The sequence below is a fragment of the Aptenodytes forsteri genome, unplaced genomic scaffold (genome assembly GCF_000699145.1).
Source record: "Aptenodytes forsteri isolate BGI_AS27 unplaced genomic scaffold, ASM69914v1 Scaffold245, whole genome shotgun sequence".
Classification (NCBI taxonomy): Eukaryota; Metazoa; Chordata; class Aves; order Sphenisciformes; family Spheniscidae; genus Aptenodytes; species Aptenodytes forsteri.
The window spans coordinates 92,475-111,893 of NW_008795686.1; the positions used below are offsets into that span (position 1 = coordinate 92,475).

Sequence of the window (19,419 nt, forward strand, 5' to 3'; positions counted from 1 at the left end):
TAGTCATGTACACAGTCTGGGTAAAATTATAAACAGGAAGATCATTAGTAACACAGGCATGCGTGTTTTGAGTCAGCAGTTGATGTTGTCAACATGGTTTTATGAGCAATGAAGACGCTTTACTTGCTGTCTCTGCTGTTCTGTTGGTAGTACTGTTCAGTTGTTAATAATTTTTTGTTTTAAAGGGAAAAGAAACACTTAGGATATTTTTTTGGTCCTCTAAAGTACTAATTGTGCTTATAATCTCAGTAATCTATAAAGTTCTTTTGAGTCTTTGATTCTGCAGTTCACTGTATTGATTTTTAACTCGACTATCAACTGTATTTATTGAATCACCATAAGTAACCTTAGGCTGATTCCATATTCAACAGAAACATTTTTCTTTCCAGGATTACTAGCATTTCTATGTAAGAAGAAATCTTCAGTGTCAGGTCTTGTGTAAGGGCGTAAGAATTGCTATAAAATCTGTTCTCTCAGTAAGGAGTGCACCTCCTGCCCAGTTATCTTTCTTTTTCCATACCTTGTTGCTTTGTGGATGCTTTGTTATAAGTGCAAGACTAGTCTTCATCTTTCAGTCAGACTGGCTCTTGGAAGTGGTTGAGTCACCATACCTGGAGGTATTTAAAAGACATCGTTTAGTGGTGGACTTGGCAGTGTTAGGTTGACGGTTGGACTGGATGATCTTCAAGGTCTTTTCCAACCTCAATGATTCTATGATTCAAGCCAAGATTCTTCAGTTGCATCTGTTTTCTGTCATGCTCAGTCTTGCTCCTTGCACGTTCCTTTTGTCTGTCCCTAATGCTTAAAAGTCGAGATCTATCTTGAATCGTACATGCTTGTAAAATTCGGATGTTTTTGTAAAAAAGTGCATCTAACTACACCATTTACAGTACTTGGCGAGAGTGGATAAATATTTAAATATGAGTACATGGAAAAGGACAGTTAGTGACCTTCTTGGTGTGCATGCCTGTAGCAATACACAGTTTCTGCTGTCAAAATTGTTTTGCATAGTTAATTGTTTATTCTATGTCCTGCATTACTGGGATACTATTGTAAGACTGTTAATGTTTGCTCATGGTTAAGCATATGGGAATCTCATATCTCTTAAAAGTGTAATCAAGAAATTTTGCTGGTCATCACTGAACAAATTTGCCATAAATGAATTTCAATTTAAGTGGAATTGTAAATATTTTGGCTACTTGTTTATAGAGTTGCTTCTCTTATCTGCAAATGATGTGCAATGGCCTACTGAGCTGCTGTGTAATAATATGCCTTGTGTTGTGAACTCTGGCTTTTGTAATCCTAGGACCACACAGAAGAGAGGAGAATCTTTTGGAATCAGCAAAATAGGCAACAAAATAAAAGGTGTATTCAAGAGTTCTGCAATGGAAGGAGCTATGTTGCCTAACTATAACTTAAATGAAGGAGAAGATGACTTTGTGAGTAAAAGCTTTAAAATTGTCTTTTAGTCTTTGTTGTTGTTGGGTTTTTTTCTTTCCTTATTTGAAAATGTTAAGTTTCTGCCTTTTCTGCTGTCTTACTTCAGTGCAGGGTTTCCATGTGCTGGCTTCTGATTAAGTTACCTTGTTTTCCTTGTATTCATTCACAAACCAAGGCCTCATCCCCAGTTAGTGTGCCTCTGAGCTTATTGCTTTAGTACAGAGAAGTACTAAAAGTAGCTGTGTCACACATTTTTGTAAGCAATGAATTTTTCTCTAAAAACTTGCCATGCCTTTTTATAATTCTGGATAATAAGGTATGCATAGGACTGCATGCATGGCTTTTCATCTGAAGCTTGCCATAAGACCTTAAAACCACGGATAAAGTAGTGGAGAAATTGCTGTCAAGTTGGTCTGTGATGCAGCATTTTCTCTAAAGACCATGATGCAAGTCCTTTCTCATTTGTCTTGGGTGTCTCCCTCAACTAATGTTTTTCTTTCATGCTAAACAGCAATGAATAGAGCCAATGGTGGAATTATTGCATGGGACATTGGTATCTGAAGCACAGTTGGGGGACAAATGGAAAATTTTAAAAAGAGAAGAGGAAAGAGTTGGTCAGAAGCTATTGGTAGTCATGGATTTCTTACAGTGTGTCTGCCGATTCAACCTTTTGTACCTGTTCCTAACAAACAAAACATTTAAGCATTTATCACCTTGATAAGCTGCTAGCTCATTTTCCACAACCTGAAGATAAAAGTGTAAATATTGAGTTTATATTATTCACCTTCTTCAGAATTGCTTTCAGAAGAGGGTGGGAAGGACTCACAACAACCTATCTAGAGTTCTAAGTTGCCTTTTTTTTTTTTCTTTCTTTAAGAGGAGAAAAAGAAGGCATTTTTCTGTAAAGGCTAAATCTTCATATAAATCATGTCTTTAAGAGGCCAGAACTGTTGCAATTAATTTCTTGGACAGTTAAGTTCTTGTTGTTGTAACCTCTCTCTTTTTGAGGTGAGATTCTAATGAAAATGGGTTAATTTTGCAGCATTGCTGTGGTAGATTCTGCTAGCCAAAGGGCGTGGAAGTATAATTCCCCTATAGCAGAGGAATTAGTAGAAGTATACTTGAAGCAGTGGAGCTCAGAGAAGGAACATGTTTTTGTGCCAGAGCACAAGAAGTTACTTGTGAGAAGTTGCTGAGTTCAGAGAGGGGGGGGGGGGGGGGGGGGGGGGAGAGAGACAATATAGAGTCTAATCCTTACTAAGGAAGGTTTTCAAATGGACAGAATGGTTTTAGCTTAGGCAAGAATGGAAAGTTTTAAGTGCAGCATTGTCTCAAATCCCTTCATTAAGTAAAGGGAGGATACTACATTTTTACTAAAACCACCTTAGACAAAGTTTGAGAAATACCTAAGTCCCTTCACTTGGTAAGTGTGGATGGGAAGAAGAAACAGGAAAAGAAAACACTAAACTGTTGTAAGGTTACTGTGTGTCTGAACAGCTGGACAGAGCCGTGACTTCGCTTCATGAGTGAATACTGAACATAGAGTTCAACACGAATTATGTCACAGTAAGCGCGGAGGTGTAGTTTCCTAGCAGGCACCACAGGGTCAGAGGAAGAGCTCTCTGGGTTAAGAAAAATGTGATATGGGAAACGACGGTATAGTTGTGAGATGGTGGCAGTGCAGTATATAGACTTAGCAACTTTTTGATTAGCTTATATATGGAGGATATGGGAGTTATTTCCTCCTACACAGATCCTAATTAGGTATTTAAGTAACTGGTGTTAATGTAAGCTTGGTGGATTCAAGGTAAATACAAGGTAAAGAATGGCAGTGAAATGGAGTTCTGTGCATTGTGACAGAAACTGAAGAATGTCTTTGTTTTTTTCTTTTTTCTCCTTTTTTTTTTTTTATGACAAAGTCATGTTGGTTGCAGTTAAAGCCTATAGGAAACATGCATTTAGTCTAAGGAAATCAAGTAGGGATAGAAATATGTGATAGCAGCTTTCTGTGGCTCTGGGCAGCAGCTTTGTAAGCTGCTAACATGATAATAGTAATTCCACGAAACCACACTCCATCTTTGTCAGCTAAATTTTAAATATAGCAAAAGATACTCTGCATATTAAAGCACAGGTATTGTTTCCAGGGCAGCCAGAAGACCTCTAGACTTGAATTTGTGACTTTGTTGGATAAAACAAATGGAAAGAGACTGAGGCAGGCTATAACTGTTATAGGTTGGTAATCTGTTTAGAAAGAGGATTAAAAACCCCAGAAATTCATGCTTCCTGGCTTAATGTAGGTGCTGTGGTTGTCATAGTGGAAAAGCCTGCAGATTTACATAGTATTATTACCAAAACCAGGCTAGAAGTCAGGTGAGGGGTCGGTCTGGTGAAAAGAGGTTATGAGTGTGTGAAACTTTGCTGATGATTCAATACAATCTCAGAAGGGCTGAGTGAAGAAGGCAGACAGGGAGGTTGTGGCCCCTTTATGAGCAGTTCAAAAACAACTGACCCCTACCTGCTTTAAGATCTTACGCTAACTGTACAGTGCTGGGACTGTAATCACTGTATCAACCGATAGGATAAATGGTAGGACATGAGAGCTGCAAGTAGTGGTAAATTAAAGAGAAGGAATCAGAAAATGTAGGCAGGAGTTGAGTTTTGGTCAAGTCTGTTGCCTAAGCATTTAGTTTAGTCAAAAATTACAGAGCCAGGTAAGCCTGAGTGTTTCTAGAATGGTCTTGCATTTTTGCAAGGAGGTCTTTGTGGAGATTGTTTATTTAGTGCTAATGCAAATATACACATTTAGTCAGGATAGATTATAAAGTATTAATTTTGGCGGCTGATAGCGCAGCCCTCACAGGGTGAGGGAGTGAGTGCAAATTGCACCCAGTTAATGCTGCCTCAGCTGCAGAAACTTAGCTGTTGTTGGCTTGCAGTTGTTATCCTGAAATGTTGTTCTGCTCTTTCTATCCAGTGGTGACAACCATGTAAAGCCTGGGGAAGGGGGGAAATGAGGGTAAGACCTCATACAGAAGACTTTTTAGATGTAAAGCTACCTGACAACCCTGTTGTTGTGGTTCAGAGAGCATCTGTCCTATTTATTCCATTCTTTGGTGCAAGTTTGTCCTGCAGTTTGTGAGCCCTAATTGTTCACTCCAGGCTGGAGTTATTTTTGTTTGCTTTGTGAAAGAGCGCAGCCTGTGATTCAGCTCTCAAACAAACTGTGAACCACCTTAGCTGAGCGTGGTCTCTGTGTAGCGGCAACCGAGACTGCTCTTTACCTGTCACAGTTTCTCTTTTTATCAAATAATCAGGCAAGTGGAAGCAAAAACAAGTTTTGAAAAGAAGAGATTCAGTTAGTGGATCTACTGAGATCCGTTTTGGAAGACAGCAGTCCACACTGTAACCAGTTTAAGGGTCATTTCAGTATTACACAAAGGCAAAACAAAACTGAAAACAAAGATTGCTCGTGTGTGTTGAAGCATTTATGCTTCAGCTGCAGTTGAGTCATGATCATTTGAATATTGTAGTGCAGACACAGCCAAAATTATTTCAGGGATGCTGTATTGCCTTAAAGTGTTAATTAGATTATCCCAATACAGGCAAAACTTGTTAAGCCACCTAGGCTTGGCCTTTGAGGGAAATTTGGCTTTAAATTATGAAGCTAAGGGAAAAGGACTTGAAAGTGGGATTCATGCTTTCCAGTTTGCTGTAGTTACACATGTTGTAAATGAGTATGTTAAAATCTCCTATTTTAACTTTAATAAGTGGCAGTACTCTCAAGTCTCTATGTGAAACTTACTAAAATAATGTACTTTTGAATTGTCGCTTAACTCTAACCTATCTCGACATAGTTAATAGCTCTGTAACTTGTGGTGGGAAGAGCAAGGTGCTGACTGCCGCTGCGGCGGGCACAGGCTGGAGGCAGGATGATGGGCTTGGGTGTTGCTCCTCGTCAGGCAGCGCCTGCCTCCTCACAGGGTTGCGATGTTTTAGAAGCCCTTGCAGCCTGGCAGCAGGCTAAATTAGATTCAAACAATTTCAGTTTTATAAGGAAACAAGACTACTCTTTTTTCACCTGCTTGCCTACGCTTGTGAAAATACAAAGAGCTCTGGGCTGCAGGAATAATTCAATCCCAGTCGCAGTTGTGTTGCACCTTGCAGAGCAAGTCAGATTCGTGTGTCCACAACATACTCCGTTGCACTTGGCAGTGGGGGTGGGAGACCTGCTAGCTTGGTGCACTGTTGGCTTCTGTGTGGTGTTGTGTTTAGATAGCTTCTTGGCCTGACCTAGTAAGCTCAAGTCTTCAGTTTGGGTCCTAGTATGCTGAAAAATGCAGTGCAGCTAAATCTGCTGGACCCAAGCCGGTTCCTGTAGCATTCGGTCTGTGTCTAAGGCATTCTTCCAGCTGTCTCCTCTAGTACTTCTGTTCTCCCCCCTCCCCCTGAAGCATCAGATATGGAACTTGATAGTGTTATAAAAACTTTCAGTTCTCACTAAAAGCTTCTAACTTCAAATTAATTTGCAGTGGATCTAAAAATAGAAATTAATCTACTTGAAAACTCCATTAATGAAATGGGGGGGTTGTTCTTTTATTACTTAGTGACACATACTTAAAGACTTGATTTATGTTTCATTATTGTATGTAAGTTTTGCAAAAGTAGACTGAACCAATTAAAATAGAACTGTAGATCTTGATGTTTGGATCTTTACAGATTGAAGAAGGCGTTATGGTGATGGAAGATGATTCTCCTGAAGAGGCTGTTAGTACCCCAAATACACCCCGCAACCTTGCCGCGTGGAAAATTAGCATCCCATATGTAGATTTTTTTGACGATCCCTCCTTGGAAAGAAAAGACAGAAAGGAGAGAATTCCTGTGTTCTGCATTGATGTAGAGAGAAATGATAGAAGGGCAGGTATGCAGTGTTGTGGATAAATAAAATGTTATTTAAAAATGAACTCAAAATGTTCTAGTGTGCTGTACCCTGATGGCTGTTGCAGTGTATTTTGCATACATGTTCTTCTGATTTTTGGAATAATGACTTGACAATTCTGAGGAAATGTGTTTGAGAGCTAAATGATCACATTTAGTATTTGCAAGTTGAGAACTGACTCCTCAGCACGAATCAGTTCCGTTTAGACTTCATGCCACAGTTTGAGATTTTCTCTTTCCAAAAATACCGATCCTACGATTCATATTAATAAACGCTTGGCATATTTTTCTTTCACCCACTCTGAAGTTTGGAATAATGAACAATAAATAACTTTATATATAAACCTTAAAATAGAGTTCTTAGGAGATGAAAATGTTTTGCTTGTTAGGAACCATCGTGGCTTGCAGATAGTTTATCAGTATCTAGACAACAATACATCCATATTGAGTGGGGAAAATAGCATCATCCTGGGGCTGCATAGATTTGTGTTAGTGAAACTAATACTTCCACAATAAGCAGGAAGTGTTTAAGAGCTATTTAGTGATATCTTCCAGGAGGAAGAATGATCAGGATTCAAGCTGATGGTGCGGAGAACAGTGTTCAACAAGTAATATTTCTGTAAACCATTTGGTTAAAAGTTTGAAAATAGATCTAACATAGTCAGCCCTGATGAATTTTGAAGTTATGCAGCACTCCATTGTTTAGATTTTAGTGATCCCCTAAATGAGATCATAATTTCTGGGCTAGTACCATGTCTGTCTACCAGGTACGCATTTTAATTTAACACTTAAATTACCTGGCTGGGATTTTTTTTATGGTATGGCAATATGGGGGACTAATATCATTGAGGTTTTTCCTATAATAATCCAACATACGTTTGCTGTTGCTTAATTCATCTCTCAAATGGCATAAAACCTGGTTTATTTTTAATGTTGGTTTGGTTTTTTTACTCCTAGTTGGGCATGAACCTGAACACTGGTCTGTCTACAGGAGATATCTTGAATTTTATGTGCTTGAGTCGAAGCTAACAGAATTTCACGGTATGTTCTCCATCATCTGGAAAGCCACTTTCCCACTGCTGTGATTATCATTCAGTACTGAGCTGAAATTTAAAATAATGAAACCAGTGTTTGCGGTGTTACGAGAATAATCTCCTTGATATCTTTATTAGGTACGTTTCCTGATGCTCAGCTTCCCTCAAAGAGAATCATTGGCCCTAAGAACTACGAGTTCTTAAAATCCAAGAGAGAGGAGTTCCAGGAATATCTGCAGGTATTAAACAAACTTTTGGAGCAAAAAATATTCTAAAACTAATAATATAAAATTAATAAAAGAATATCTGCTTTTTGTTTGTTTGTTTCCAAGTAACTTGGGTTATAGAAAGGATTGAAGTGGGCAAATAAAACTTGTTAAAGTTTCATGTGACTGAAAACAGAAATCTTTTGCAAATGACAATATCTATGGTAATATAATGCTCTTTGAATATCTCTTTTTGCTATAGAGAAACTGATTTTTTAAAGATTAAAGAACTTCTTTCTTTCCTTCTGTCTCAAAGAAACTTCTGCAACATCCAGAACTAAGTAACAGCCAGCTTTTAGCTGACTTCCTGTCCCCTAATGGAGGAGAGACTCAGTTTCTTGATAAAATGTTGCCTGATGTGAATCTTGGTATGTAACATGTTAGTTGTTTATGCTGACAAAGAGTAATACTGTAAATACTGTGATTGAATGATAGTAGTAATGAATAGATAACTTACGTAAGGATGTGGAGGGGGGAAATCGGAACTCTGCTCCTTCACAGCCCTTAAAATTATAGCTCAGCAAGCAAGATATGCTGATACTTTTTCCTTGAAGAAAAAGGACATTTTGAGATTATGGAAAAAAAAGTGTTTAAGTGGTTGCTTTTGTATCTTTATGTCAGCAAGCAAGGTGATCAAGATTTCTCTAACAAATTTCATAGTTCAAGAAGACTTACGGTATTGTCACAAGTCAAATCTGGACAAGTCAGTCATTGTTTACAGGTGTGATGGTATAAATGATTTCTTAATAGAAACTACCTTTGGGTGTTAGTTGAATAAAATCTGTTTATTTTAATCTGAAAACTACAATATTTAATATTTCTAGTATTAGCGTTAAGATCTCTTTTTAACATGAGCTACTTAATAGAATTTGAGGCAGTGGTGTGTATGATCTTGGCAGGCGAAATGGAAATTGAGAAGTTGAGAAATTCTTGATGTCTAATGTAACAGTTGATAATAAATCCAAAAAGTAGACTGCAGCATGACTTTACAGCTTGGCTGCAACGTAGCTGTCTCATGATAGTGGGCCTGAGCTGGTAAGGTCAACCTCATGGCCATTCTGTCTTTGTGTATTGTAGCACTTGTGGTTCTGGCACGAGCGTGGTCCAGGAAAGCCATGTCTGAACTGTGCCACTGCATTTCTGCTTTTCTCCTGGTTGGTGTGAACCTGCTGGGGTGGCCGTTCTCTTAGTGTGCTTACTAAGTCGTTGAATGAGATTTCAGTTGTCATCCGCCAGTTAAAGTGTTTTGTTTGGTTTCAGGCCTCCTCTGTAGATCCAACTATACATTGTTAAAAAAAAGCTTATAATTTGTTGAATGAGATTTCAGTTGTCATCTGCCAGTTAAAGTGTTTTGTTTGGTTTTAGGCCTCCTCTGTAGATCCAACTATACGTTGTTAAAAAAAGCTTACAATTATGGTGTTTACTGTCATACATCTCATGTCTGAGACTATACTTCACTTCCCTAAACATCATTTTAACAAGTCTTGGCATTTCGGTTGGACTTTTTGTGAGAACGAGTGATTTTTATTATTATCATTTAAACATTGTACATACTTTCCGATGTAAGTTCCAAATTTAATGACATGTAGATAAGAAAAATAATACTGTAAATGTAGTGCTTAAAATAAAACTAATCCTAGACACTTTCATTTTTCAGCATTCAAAGTTACTATGCTGTATCCTGGTAGCCTTAACAGGACAGAAGAGGTGATTTTTAAGACCACAGCTGTAGCCTGTCCAATTTTTAAAACTTTACTCACCAGTATTTTCAAGACTGGATCCTTCCAGAATCTCTCCAGATTAGCTGATCTTTTTAGGGAAGGAGGAGAATCTCAGTTTTTTGTGATTTCTTTTGTGATAAACGTTTATGAAGGATGAAGAAATTAAATACAGAAAATTGTGCCAATGCCGGTGTCATATAGTACTGCTGTTATGGTAATACAGCTATTTATGTTTGAGCTTCTAGAAAAATTACAAAGGCAGATCTAGAGTACTTTGTTTTTTGTGGTTTTTTTCCAAAAGTATTTAAATAATCATCTGTATTTTTCATATTTTAAGTATCTGTTCTTGAAAAGTACTAAGCATTAAGTTATAAACGAGGTATGTGGAAGACTTCATAGCTTTTTGTGCCCCATTAAAAAAAAAAACCCCAGATTTAAAAAACTATTGTATTTTTAAATTAAGTACTAGACGAGTACATAAAATGTAGCAGAGCAAAATGTCTTTAAGATCAGGCAGTGATAACAAAGTTTTTGTTTGTTTGTTTCTAATTATAGGTAAAATTATAAAATCTGTTCCAGGAAAGCTGATGAAAGAGGTGAGTAAGTCTTCCAGTTTTCCAACGTCTTCCAGAACTTCAATGACTGATTTTATGTGCTACTAACTTACAGGCTAGTAAAAAATTTGTTTGGAAACTCAGGTTTTTGTTTGTTTTTTTCCTATAATTATGCAAGTGACAGGTCATTCATATCTTATTTCAGAAAGGTCAGCATTTGGAGCCATTCATCATGAATTTTATCAACTCCTGTGAATCTCCCAAGCCTAAACCAAGTAGGCCTGAACTTACCATCTTGAGTCCTACTTCTGAAAACAACAAGAAGGTATAGTAAGTCTTCTTCCTTTCCCACTTTACAGGAGTGGGGAAAATTGACCATACTCTGAAAATGCAAAGAATAAACAGAAAAAAAACATAAATAAAACAGCTTATCTATTTTGTGTTGTCTTTTCACACAAGAAGGAGAACAGTCGTGCAGAGAGATTTGTCATCTTCTGTCTTGTAAATATCTTTGTCTGAATGACTTTTGAGGGTTGGTTGTTGATTTTGTGGTTTTTGTTGGTTTTCTTTTTTTTCTTGTTTTTTTTTAAATTATTACTGGATTTGGACATGAGGATACAGAGTAGAGAGCTTGGGAAGTACAGAGCGGAGAAGAGGGAAAGCAAAGGTGTAAAATGCGGAATGTTTTAATACCGTAAGGCAGCTTCCTTTCTGAAGTGAGACGAGCTTGAGTGTTTCACAAACATGTGGCTTGTCAAAGTGCTACAAGCCAAAATTGTCAAAGTGCTGATACCTGTTCATCTGCCTTTAAAATGTTAGTATACAGTTCATTGATGTCTGGCATACATAATAGGTTAACTTGGCTGTAGTTTCGCTCTCCAACATTGCCACAGCTAAAGCTTCCAATTTTAACCTTTTATTTGACTATAGGAAAAGCTAGGTCCTTTCTTAGTTGTCTTGTATTTGTGGCTAGAGACTGGTAAAACTTACTTGAAAGACTTCTGTTAGCTTCAGGGGCTTTAAAAAGACACTGGTCTTCATATTTCTGTGTTAGATTTCTTTAGAGTGTTAATGGATTTGTGGAATTTACACAGGAATATTGCTTCTGGACTAGGATTTCGGAGACCCAAGCTCAGTGTTACAGAGTTGATGTGATTTGGGACAATAATGTGCGTACACTTTGCTATGTGAGAGGTTCTAAAAGAAAACTCAGTACTGTATGCTTCTCTGCTATCTCATTAGCTTTGGGAAGAGGAGTTGAAACTGGACTATGTAAGCTGGGACACTTCATTTTGCAAAGTGATGAATTGGAGATATATGATAGTCTAAAGAATAATGCATAGCATGAGAGGGCAGGGGATAAAGATTGGGTTTTTTTCCCCTCTCTTCTAGCGCAAAAACTAAGAGGCATTAAATGAAGGTGGTAGGAGCCAGGTTCAAAACAAAAAGTGGTAGCTCTTGCGATAGTTTGGTAAATTTGTGGAAATCCTTGCCAAAAGATGTTGTGAATACCAGAAGTTTAAACAACTATAAGGTGAGACTGGACAAATTCACAAAAAAAGGAAATACGTTCAGGGTGAGTACCTGTAGAGAAACTGCATCCAGCTCTTGAACTTTTTTTTAGTTGAAAACGATTGGAGGCTGGAAGAGTATTGGTGAAAAGTACTGTCTATGCCCGTTCTTTTCTTGCAGGAGCTAGAAGCCCAGGATCCATTTATGGTTCTTGTTGGTGATGGGCTGTTAAAAAAAGAGGACCTTTTTGATTTCCCTCACTATGGATATTTTTATAGTGTTACGACACTTACAGAATTTGCAGCTACAAAACTTTTATACTGATTAAGTACAATGGCAGTTAAATCTATTAATTTGTTTAGATTTCATTTTCTAAACCAGAAGTCTGAATTGCTACAGCAAATATTAAATAAATACTTAAAATATTTGAGCAACAAGCTTTGCACTCTGAAGCATTCTGTGAAGTCGGTTCTTTCTGTAGTTTAATAAACTTTATTAAAGGACCAAAATTAATTCTTTAAAGTGGTGTTCAAAACCATTTTGCATTGTAAAAGGTTAAAAAAATGTATATAGCATTGCTTAGTTAAAATACAAACTCTGAAGTGTCAGTATGTTATTTTTGTAAAAGAACGTGTACAGAAATTCGGGCTCCGAAATGAGGTTTTCCCAATTCTTTTCAACCATGGTGGTCCCAGGAAAGCAAAGAGCTGGCTGCATTTTGGCTTTCCTTTTGGAATACTGAAGTTTCCCTAAACAAAATGTAGATCTTTACTGCCTTCTGGTTTATAATGTCATTTTCAGAAATAGTATTTTAGGAGAAACCTCCTTATCATTGTTGACTAACTGTCCACGTATGTACTCCATTGGAGACAGAAGTTTGTAGAGTCTGAGTCGAAGTTGTTGCTAGTACGGCTGATTTACCCTGTAGGAGGTGCTTTTGTCATGAGAGTTTCCTTGCAGACAGCAAAAAAGATGAAGCTAGCCCCAGCTCTCCACTCCTTCTCGCTATCTATCGTGAGAGTGAGTTCACTGTTTTTCTAAGCAACTTTGTTCTAGTTAACTGTTCTATGAATAAGTAATTGGTTCTACATACATTTTAGATTTTCTTTTTTCTTTCCCAAAAGAAATCTGTTTTGTTTTGGGGAGCCATTTGCTGTAAACAGATAGAAAGTTTGGTATATCTTCTGCAGAGCTATGATTATTATTTAATGGTGGGTACTCAAGACACTTTGCCTTGGGGGATGCTGCAAGACAGTTCTATGATCAGATACTTAGTATCTGTTTGTGCTCAAATTATACTACCAGTTTTGACCAGAAGAGGCATGTATCTATAAGGAATTAATGTGCTGACTGCTTTCTCACTAATTTCCCATCAGTTTAGCCAGAGCGCGCACACTTACTCACACGATAACTGTGATTAGTAGAGATATCCAGGTTGTGCTGCGTTATGGTCTCTGCTGAGTCTTCCCATGCACATTGTGAAATTCATCCCTCTTGCTGATTTGTTGGGGTGCTTGTGCCTTCTTTGGAAGACAGTTTTCTCTTTCTCAAGTCCGCCCACGCTTGGGAAAAGCTTTGTGCCAGGTGCCAGGACACTGCGCTATTTACATCTTGTCACGTCTTGGATTTGATTTGTAAGCCACACTGGTTTCATCTGCCAGACCGTTTTAGTTCAGATCAATGCTGCTTTTTGGAAGCAAATCTCCTGATCATCTCTGCTTATCGCATTTTCTCTCGTACTAGGGAGCTGTCTCAGAACTCATTAACTGAATTTATTTCAGATGAAACTAAGCTGGAAAACGCTGTCTAGGAATGCAGGCACCAAGGGGTATTCAGTCCAAAGGTAGACTGAGGTAACAGTCTGCATCCCCCCCCCCCCCCCCCACCCAATACATCATAGACTTCAGTTGTTCAGTTCTGCAGTTTAACTTCTGTTGTGCCATGTGACATCTTCGTGAAGAGATACAAGCACTGTGCAGCACTCTTACCCAATAGAAGCTGGTGATGGAGATGAATGCAAAATGTCTGTACCAGGATTGCGTGAGCTACCTGTACGGAGTCAATGAGGAGATCTGGCAGGCAGCCGAAGAGACGGAAGGTTGGCATTTTCTGAGTGCCCATCTGTGAGAAGGGCATGTTGTCTCATAGCAAGAAAGTTCTACAACACAGAATTTTTTGGTAAATGCTAGAGTCAATTTCCAGCTGATGCAGCATTCCCATATATCTTGTCTGGTACAGATCTGTTTATTCTAGTATCAACATGTTGGAATCCGCTGAGAGTACAGTACGCGTTCCCCGGTGCTTGTGCTTCCAACTCTGTTGTCATGAATAGGGTACACCCAGGCTACCTCTTCACCAATAGGCTGAATAAGAAATGCTTGAAAGTCTGTCAGGGCAGGTGAAAGCTTGAGTTCAATCAGAAACGTGCCTACTCTGAAGGATTTTCTGCATGCTGCTTCCTTTTGAATATTCCTGGTGTGTGTGTAAGTTTGTATGTTTTAAATGTCGATGGAAAGACCCCACTAGTTAAAAACGCATAATGAACATGGGTAATCAACCTTAGTACAGCCAGTAGCAATTGGATTTTTGTCCTGTATCAGATCCACTAGACTGAAAGAGTTATCAACCATCAAGTGAACAAAAAACCCTACTCCCCACTCCTAGGGGCACCAATAGGATTTCTGGTTTTCCCAGCTACGTTTCTATTCTGAAGGTCTCTGAGGAGCTTGATCGTCTTCCGAACATACTTTTGTCAGACTTGCTAGAATAGGTCAGGACTTCTCAGCTGATGCAGCTTTTGCAAAATATGCCTACAAAGGCATTGTTCTGCTGGCTTGTGATGACCTGCCAACAGCAATAAAAACTGCCTTTGGAACACCAACGGTATAATGTATCTTTATGCGTAGTTACTTGGAGGAAGACACGGTTGCTTTTCAGTACACTAACTGATGTGGTTCAGATGCTACATACATTCTTTCTTCTTACCATTTTTGGTATAGTCATCTGTACTTTGCAAATGAGTAGGAAGAAACGTGGAGAGGTTAATGCCTCTGGCTGGTGGATATTGTTCATAATCGTGGTATTGCTTCTATCAGCTTCACACCTGTGCTGGAATGTATGGGCGTATATTTGTATATGCGCTCACTAACTGTTGAGTAACTTTTTTCTGTTAGGCACTTTATGTAAGCATTCATACTTATTTTGCTAGCTTTTCCCATCAAGGTACAATAGATAGCCTACTGTACAAGGGATTACTTTGGTCTTTTTCTTAATGTAGGCCTTTTATCTTTCACTTGCTTCAGGAGCTTGGCTTCCATTATTAACCAGTACTAATCTGTGGAATTTCCTCATTGAAAGCCTTTTAAGAATATTTCGTGATTACAGTTACTGTTAAATCTTAACATTGCAAACTCCAAGCATTGGAGTTTGTTTTGTCTTATGTCTCAAATATTAACATGCGCGGAAACATTTAAAAGCAAAATCCTGTGCTTATCTGAATTGTGAATATAATCTCAGCTTTTGTATTAGATATCCAATTGTATGTTTTTCACTTGGCTTTCCTCTGAGCCAAAATCCTGGAAAGTGCAGAAGACCTAAGCAGAGATGTAATGCTACTGTGTGTTACGGCTGCTGCATCCTTCAGATGCTAATGACTGTAGAATACACACTTGCGCTGGAATGGTGCAAAGTATATACTTTATAAAAACTGCTCAGTGGCTCAGTAATTCTGGCATGCATTGATCTGCTGTTGCTTTCTGGAATGCCACGTGCAAGAGTCTGAGCTTTCAAAGCTTGACAATGATCAAGGAACCATTGTATTTAAGGTGCAAGACAGATTATCCATGTGCAGAAGTACGTACAGCATTCAAAAGGTACTGCTTCTGGTTTGGGGTGAAAGTTGAAATGACTTTTGGAAGTCAAAAAGCTTTGCCCTAAGATGGCCTGCATGTTTGATTTTTTTTTTTTATAGATCAGCTGCCAGACTGCTGTTACTTATTTGGTTTGGCCTGTACGCACTCAGAATGGGCTGCTTTGAGTTGGCTCAGTATGTATCGCCTCTGTCAGGTCGTGGGGTGTATCTAAAAAGTAAACAAGGCTCTTGTTTAAGTTACAATAATTCAACTAAGATTTTCCCACTGTCCTAGTTTCGGTATTGAGGAGGATATAGACTTCAGTTTATACAGGGTTTTTTAAACAACATACCAGGGATGCTTTCATACAGTAGGCGTGAATAATTATGTGTTCTTTCTAGGTTTGTTACCTTCCTGGATACCAGTTATCCACCAGTGCATTAACCATATTTGCTCTTTCATGTAATTTATGTAATAACTTGGTGTTGTTTAATTTGAGTGAACTTTGTGAAGATAATGCCAGCAGTTCAGCACTTAACAAAAGAGAGGGCCTAAAGAAGTGCAAGTCAAAACCTGAGTCTTGCCAGATTTCCTGATGTAATTTTTCCTAAGAGTGCAGAGCATTCTGTTTAGAGACTTGCGTGTTTCAGAGCCTGTTGTGATTTGGATGTTTTATGGCCTTATATAGTTCAGGGAGAATTGCTCTACAGAAAGTGAACCACATAAAAGCAAATTACTTCCCATTCCTTGGAACTATTTTTAATTTGGGAGTGATACAGAAAAATCTGTGTCAGTAGCAATCATCTCAACCTAGGCAACACTATAATTACGTTGCGTTTGCTTCTAGTTCTGGGATATTTTTTTAGAAGCTTGGCATAAACTTTTGAACTTTCTTTTCATAATACAAAGTATTCTGTATGAATTCTTTTTTACCTTTAGATCAACAGTTTTGGGGATAATTTAAAATAAACTGTTAATGGTGATTGCTAGGTAATGTCAAATGTGGAGAGCCTCAGGATTCAGGGAACTCTTCCTTTCCAGCTGCTGGAGCCCACAGACTTGGCGGGGGGAAGGAGTACTGCCTAGGTGGTGTGGGACTCCTTATGAGATGCAGGGAAGAGTCTCTTGGGATTTTACAAGTATTATATCTTTTGGGGAAGAACCAACAGCAAGGAAATGGAGGGATCGTCGTGGTGGTGGTGGGAACATGGGAAAATAGAAAGATAAAGGAATAAAATGAGAAATGGGATAAATGGAAAGAAACCCAAACTTTGGTAACTTACAAAGATTCAGGAAGTTTTTTCTATAGATAATCAAGCTGGCAGGGGAAAAAGGGGGTTCTCTGTGTAAAAAGTTGGATATTTTGTCCAGAAACCACTGTATTTATTTCAAAATGGAAGCCAACAGGAAATTTTAGGAACACTTGGATGTCGTAGGGTTCCCCTGTGATTTAAGGCTGACAAACTCCATATCCTTTATGCCCCTCATTGACAGAATGGGGTGCATCAAAGGAATCAAAGCCTGTGATAAAAGTCTAGATACATGAAGGTATCAGGAGCAAAAGGGCTCACGAATTAATGTCTTGGTCACCCTGCTGATTTGTTCTGAATCCAGGTATTTTGGTTGTCGAGTGTCTTGGCAACATGTGACATGCTCTTTATTTCTCCCCCCCTCTTTGGAAAGTGAAGGGGGTTCTTTTGTTGTTGGTTTTTGGGGGTTTTTTTTGTTTGTTTGTTTGTTTTTTAAAAAGAAAACTGATTAGTTCTTTGAAAGCTCTGGAAAAAAGCTACTTCTAATTAAAAAAAAAACAACAAAGAACTGATGGCTATCCTTTTGCCTTTGAATGCAGTGTTTTCAGTCTTATGTTTCTATTTTTAGCTTTTCAATGACTTATTCAAGAATAATGCAAACCGGTCTGAGAATACAGAAAGACGACAAAATCAGAACTACTTCATGGAAATGATGACTGTAGAAGGAGTCTATGACTACTTAATGTATGTTGGTAAGAGGTGATTTCTCTTAATTATTCTTATACTTCATGCCAAATATGAAGTTTTGGTTCTTTGGTAAGAAATAAAATTCTGTTGCAGTAATCATATATAATTTAGCACTTGCAAGCTTAACAATATACATTTTAGGAACACAGTCATTCTTTAAAAGACTTTATTGCTGTGTTAAAATACGGTAATTTATCATTCATTATTGCTCAGTTGTTTTGTTAGATCTCTTTCTGCATCTCGGAGTATGAGCTTATGGGAGTAGGTCCCTTCCCTTTTCTCAGATGTGCCTAGGCTGCTTGTACACTCTGGGAACTAATTAATAAAAATAGTTAAAGGAAGTATTTGATAAGCAGCCTGGAGAATAGTGATTTTTCATCATTGCACTAAGAAAACTAAAATAATATTTGCTTGTTTGCAATCTTTTCTTTCTTTTTTTTCTTTTGAGTAAGTGACTCCTTTATCTATTAGGAGAACATTGTAAATGTATGTTACTGTAACTTTGCAGGTAGGGTAGTTTTCCGCATTCCTGACTGGCTGCATCACCTCTTGATGGGAGGAAGAATTCTCTTCAAAAATACATTGGAACTGTACACTGACTATTACTTGCATTATAAGTTAGAACAGCTATTTCAGGAGCACCGGTTGGTTTCTCTGATAACATTGCTGAGAGGTTAGTAAAAGTTACATCTTTGATGTGAAAATACTGCTTTAGTTTGATATTTGAAATCCCTTCTTTTAAGTTTCCAAGTACTAAACTTTGCAGTGCTTGACTGAAGCTAATGGAGTTTTAAAAATCAAGTTGGCCTATAAAAAGGTTCCAGAAGCTCATTGTGGAAAGATGCCGAGTCAGCCATGTTGTCTGTCAATGATGGTTACAGAAAAAAGTGTTATGAATAGTAATTTGCTAAGGTGTGCAAAGAACAAGAAAAACAGAGCAAAGGTGGTTTAGTATATCAGAGCGCAAACACTTCATGCAATCTTCAAATTACTTTTCACAGTCCTTTATTGTTAATTTTTTTGTTCCCGTTGTTGTGGTGGGCTTTTGAGAGGGCTTGAGTGTTCTTGACCTTCAAATAAGGGAAGGGGAGAGGAGGTTAAAAAAGAATTAAAAAATTACCTCACAACTGTAGAGAAGTATTATCTGACTACAGTCTGATCTAAACAACACATCTGGCCAAAGCTCTGCAATCAAGACAGCTCCGTCCTTATCAAGCCAAAAAGAAAGCTTGTGAAAGACAAAAAAGGAAAGGAGTAAATCTTTTGGAGCCTAAAACCAAAACTGAGTGCCTAATATTTCTCATGAACAACAATACTTGTTTTTTCATGCACAGGTAAATCTGAAATTTTTGACAGTTCCAGACAGTGTTTTAGCACAAGATATAAATACTGCTTATAGTTTTGAAAGTATAAGGGAAATTGTAAGTAAGGAGATCATAACTAACCTGAAGTAGAATTGATCCAAACCTAGAAGATAATGCTTTAAAAATTTGAAAAGAATGGAAATAAATTGGCAAAAGATTGTCCTCCACACAGGTGGGGTATTCTGGATTCAATCAGGCAAACGTAAGCAAAAGACTATTATCTGGCAAGGCTAGAATTCCCTTCCAGTCAAGATCATACAGAAAAGCAGCTCGACTTCGAAGCCATAATCCAAAACACATTTTATAAGTCAGTGATGCATAGCTGCCTAAAGACTTTTTTTTTCAATGTGTCTTCGCTGCAGATGCTGTGTTCTGTGAGAATACCGAACCTCGCGCTCTCCAGGATAAACAGAAGCGAGCAAAGCAGACTTTTGAAGAAATGATGAGATACATTCCAGGTTCTGTATTTCATGACTCTCTAATTGTTCAAGCAGATATATAACCCAAATACAGTCACATTAGCTTTTCAAATCAAATAATACTTACGCAGCTGAGATTTGAGTTGACTAGAATACTAGGTGCAAAAACCCAGGAGTTCAGTTTCGTCACTTAAGAGTTGCTGACTAAGGTTGTAGCATAGTGATTAATAAAGACATGATGGAAATAAAGAGCTTTATATATGTACTTGTCGTGGTTTAACCTCAGTTGGCAACTAAGCACCACGCAGCCGCTCGCTCACTCCCCC

The 19,419-nt window shown here is 38.0% G+C and overlaps 1 protein-coding gene across 1 annotated transcript in view; it reads left to right on the forward strand.

Annotated features, from left to right (window-relative positions):
- Positions 1-19,419, forward strand: part of SNX14 (sorting nexin 14) — a 57,493-nt gene that overhangs the window by 32,224 nt on the left and 5,850 nt on the right. Inside the window, exons 17-26 of the mRNA XM_009282701.1 lie at positions 1,307-1,439; positions 6,157-6,358; positions 7,333-7,416; positions 7,548-7,648; positions 7,932-8,043; positions 9,952-9,992; positions 10,156-10,275; positions 17,192-17,315; positions 17,819-17,983; positions 19,037-19,132. Of these exons, the coding sequence (XP_009280976.1) occupies positions 1,307-1,439; positions 6,157-6,358; positions 7,333-7,416; positions 7,548-7,648; positions 7,932-8,043; positions 9,952-9,992; positions 10,156-10,275; positions 17,192-17,315; positions 17,819-17,983; positions 19,037-19,132 (1,178 nt within the window). The remainder of the gene's footprint in view (positions 1-1,306; positions 1,440-6,156; positions 6,359-7,332; positions 7,417-7,547; positions 7,649-7,931; positions 8,044-9,951; positions 9,993-10,155; positions 10,276-17,191; positions 17,316-17,818; positions 17,984-19,036; positions 19,133-19,419) is intronic.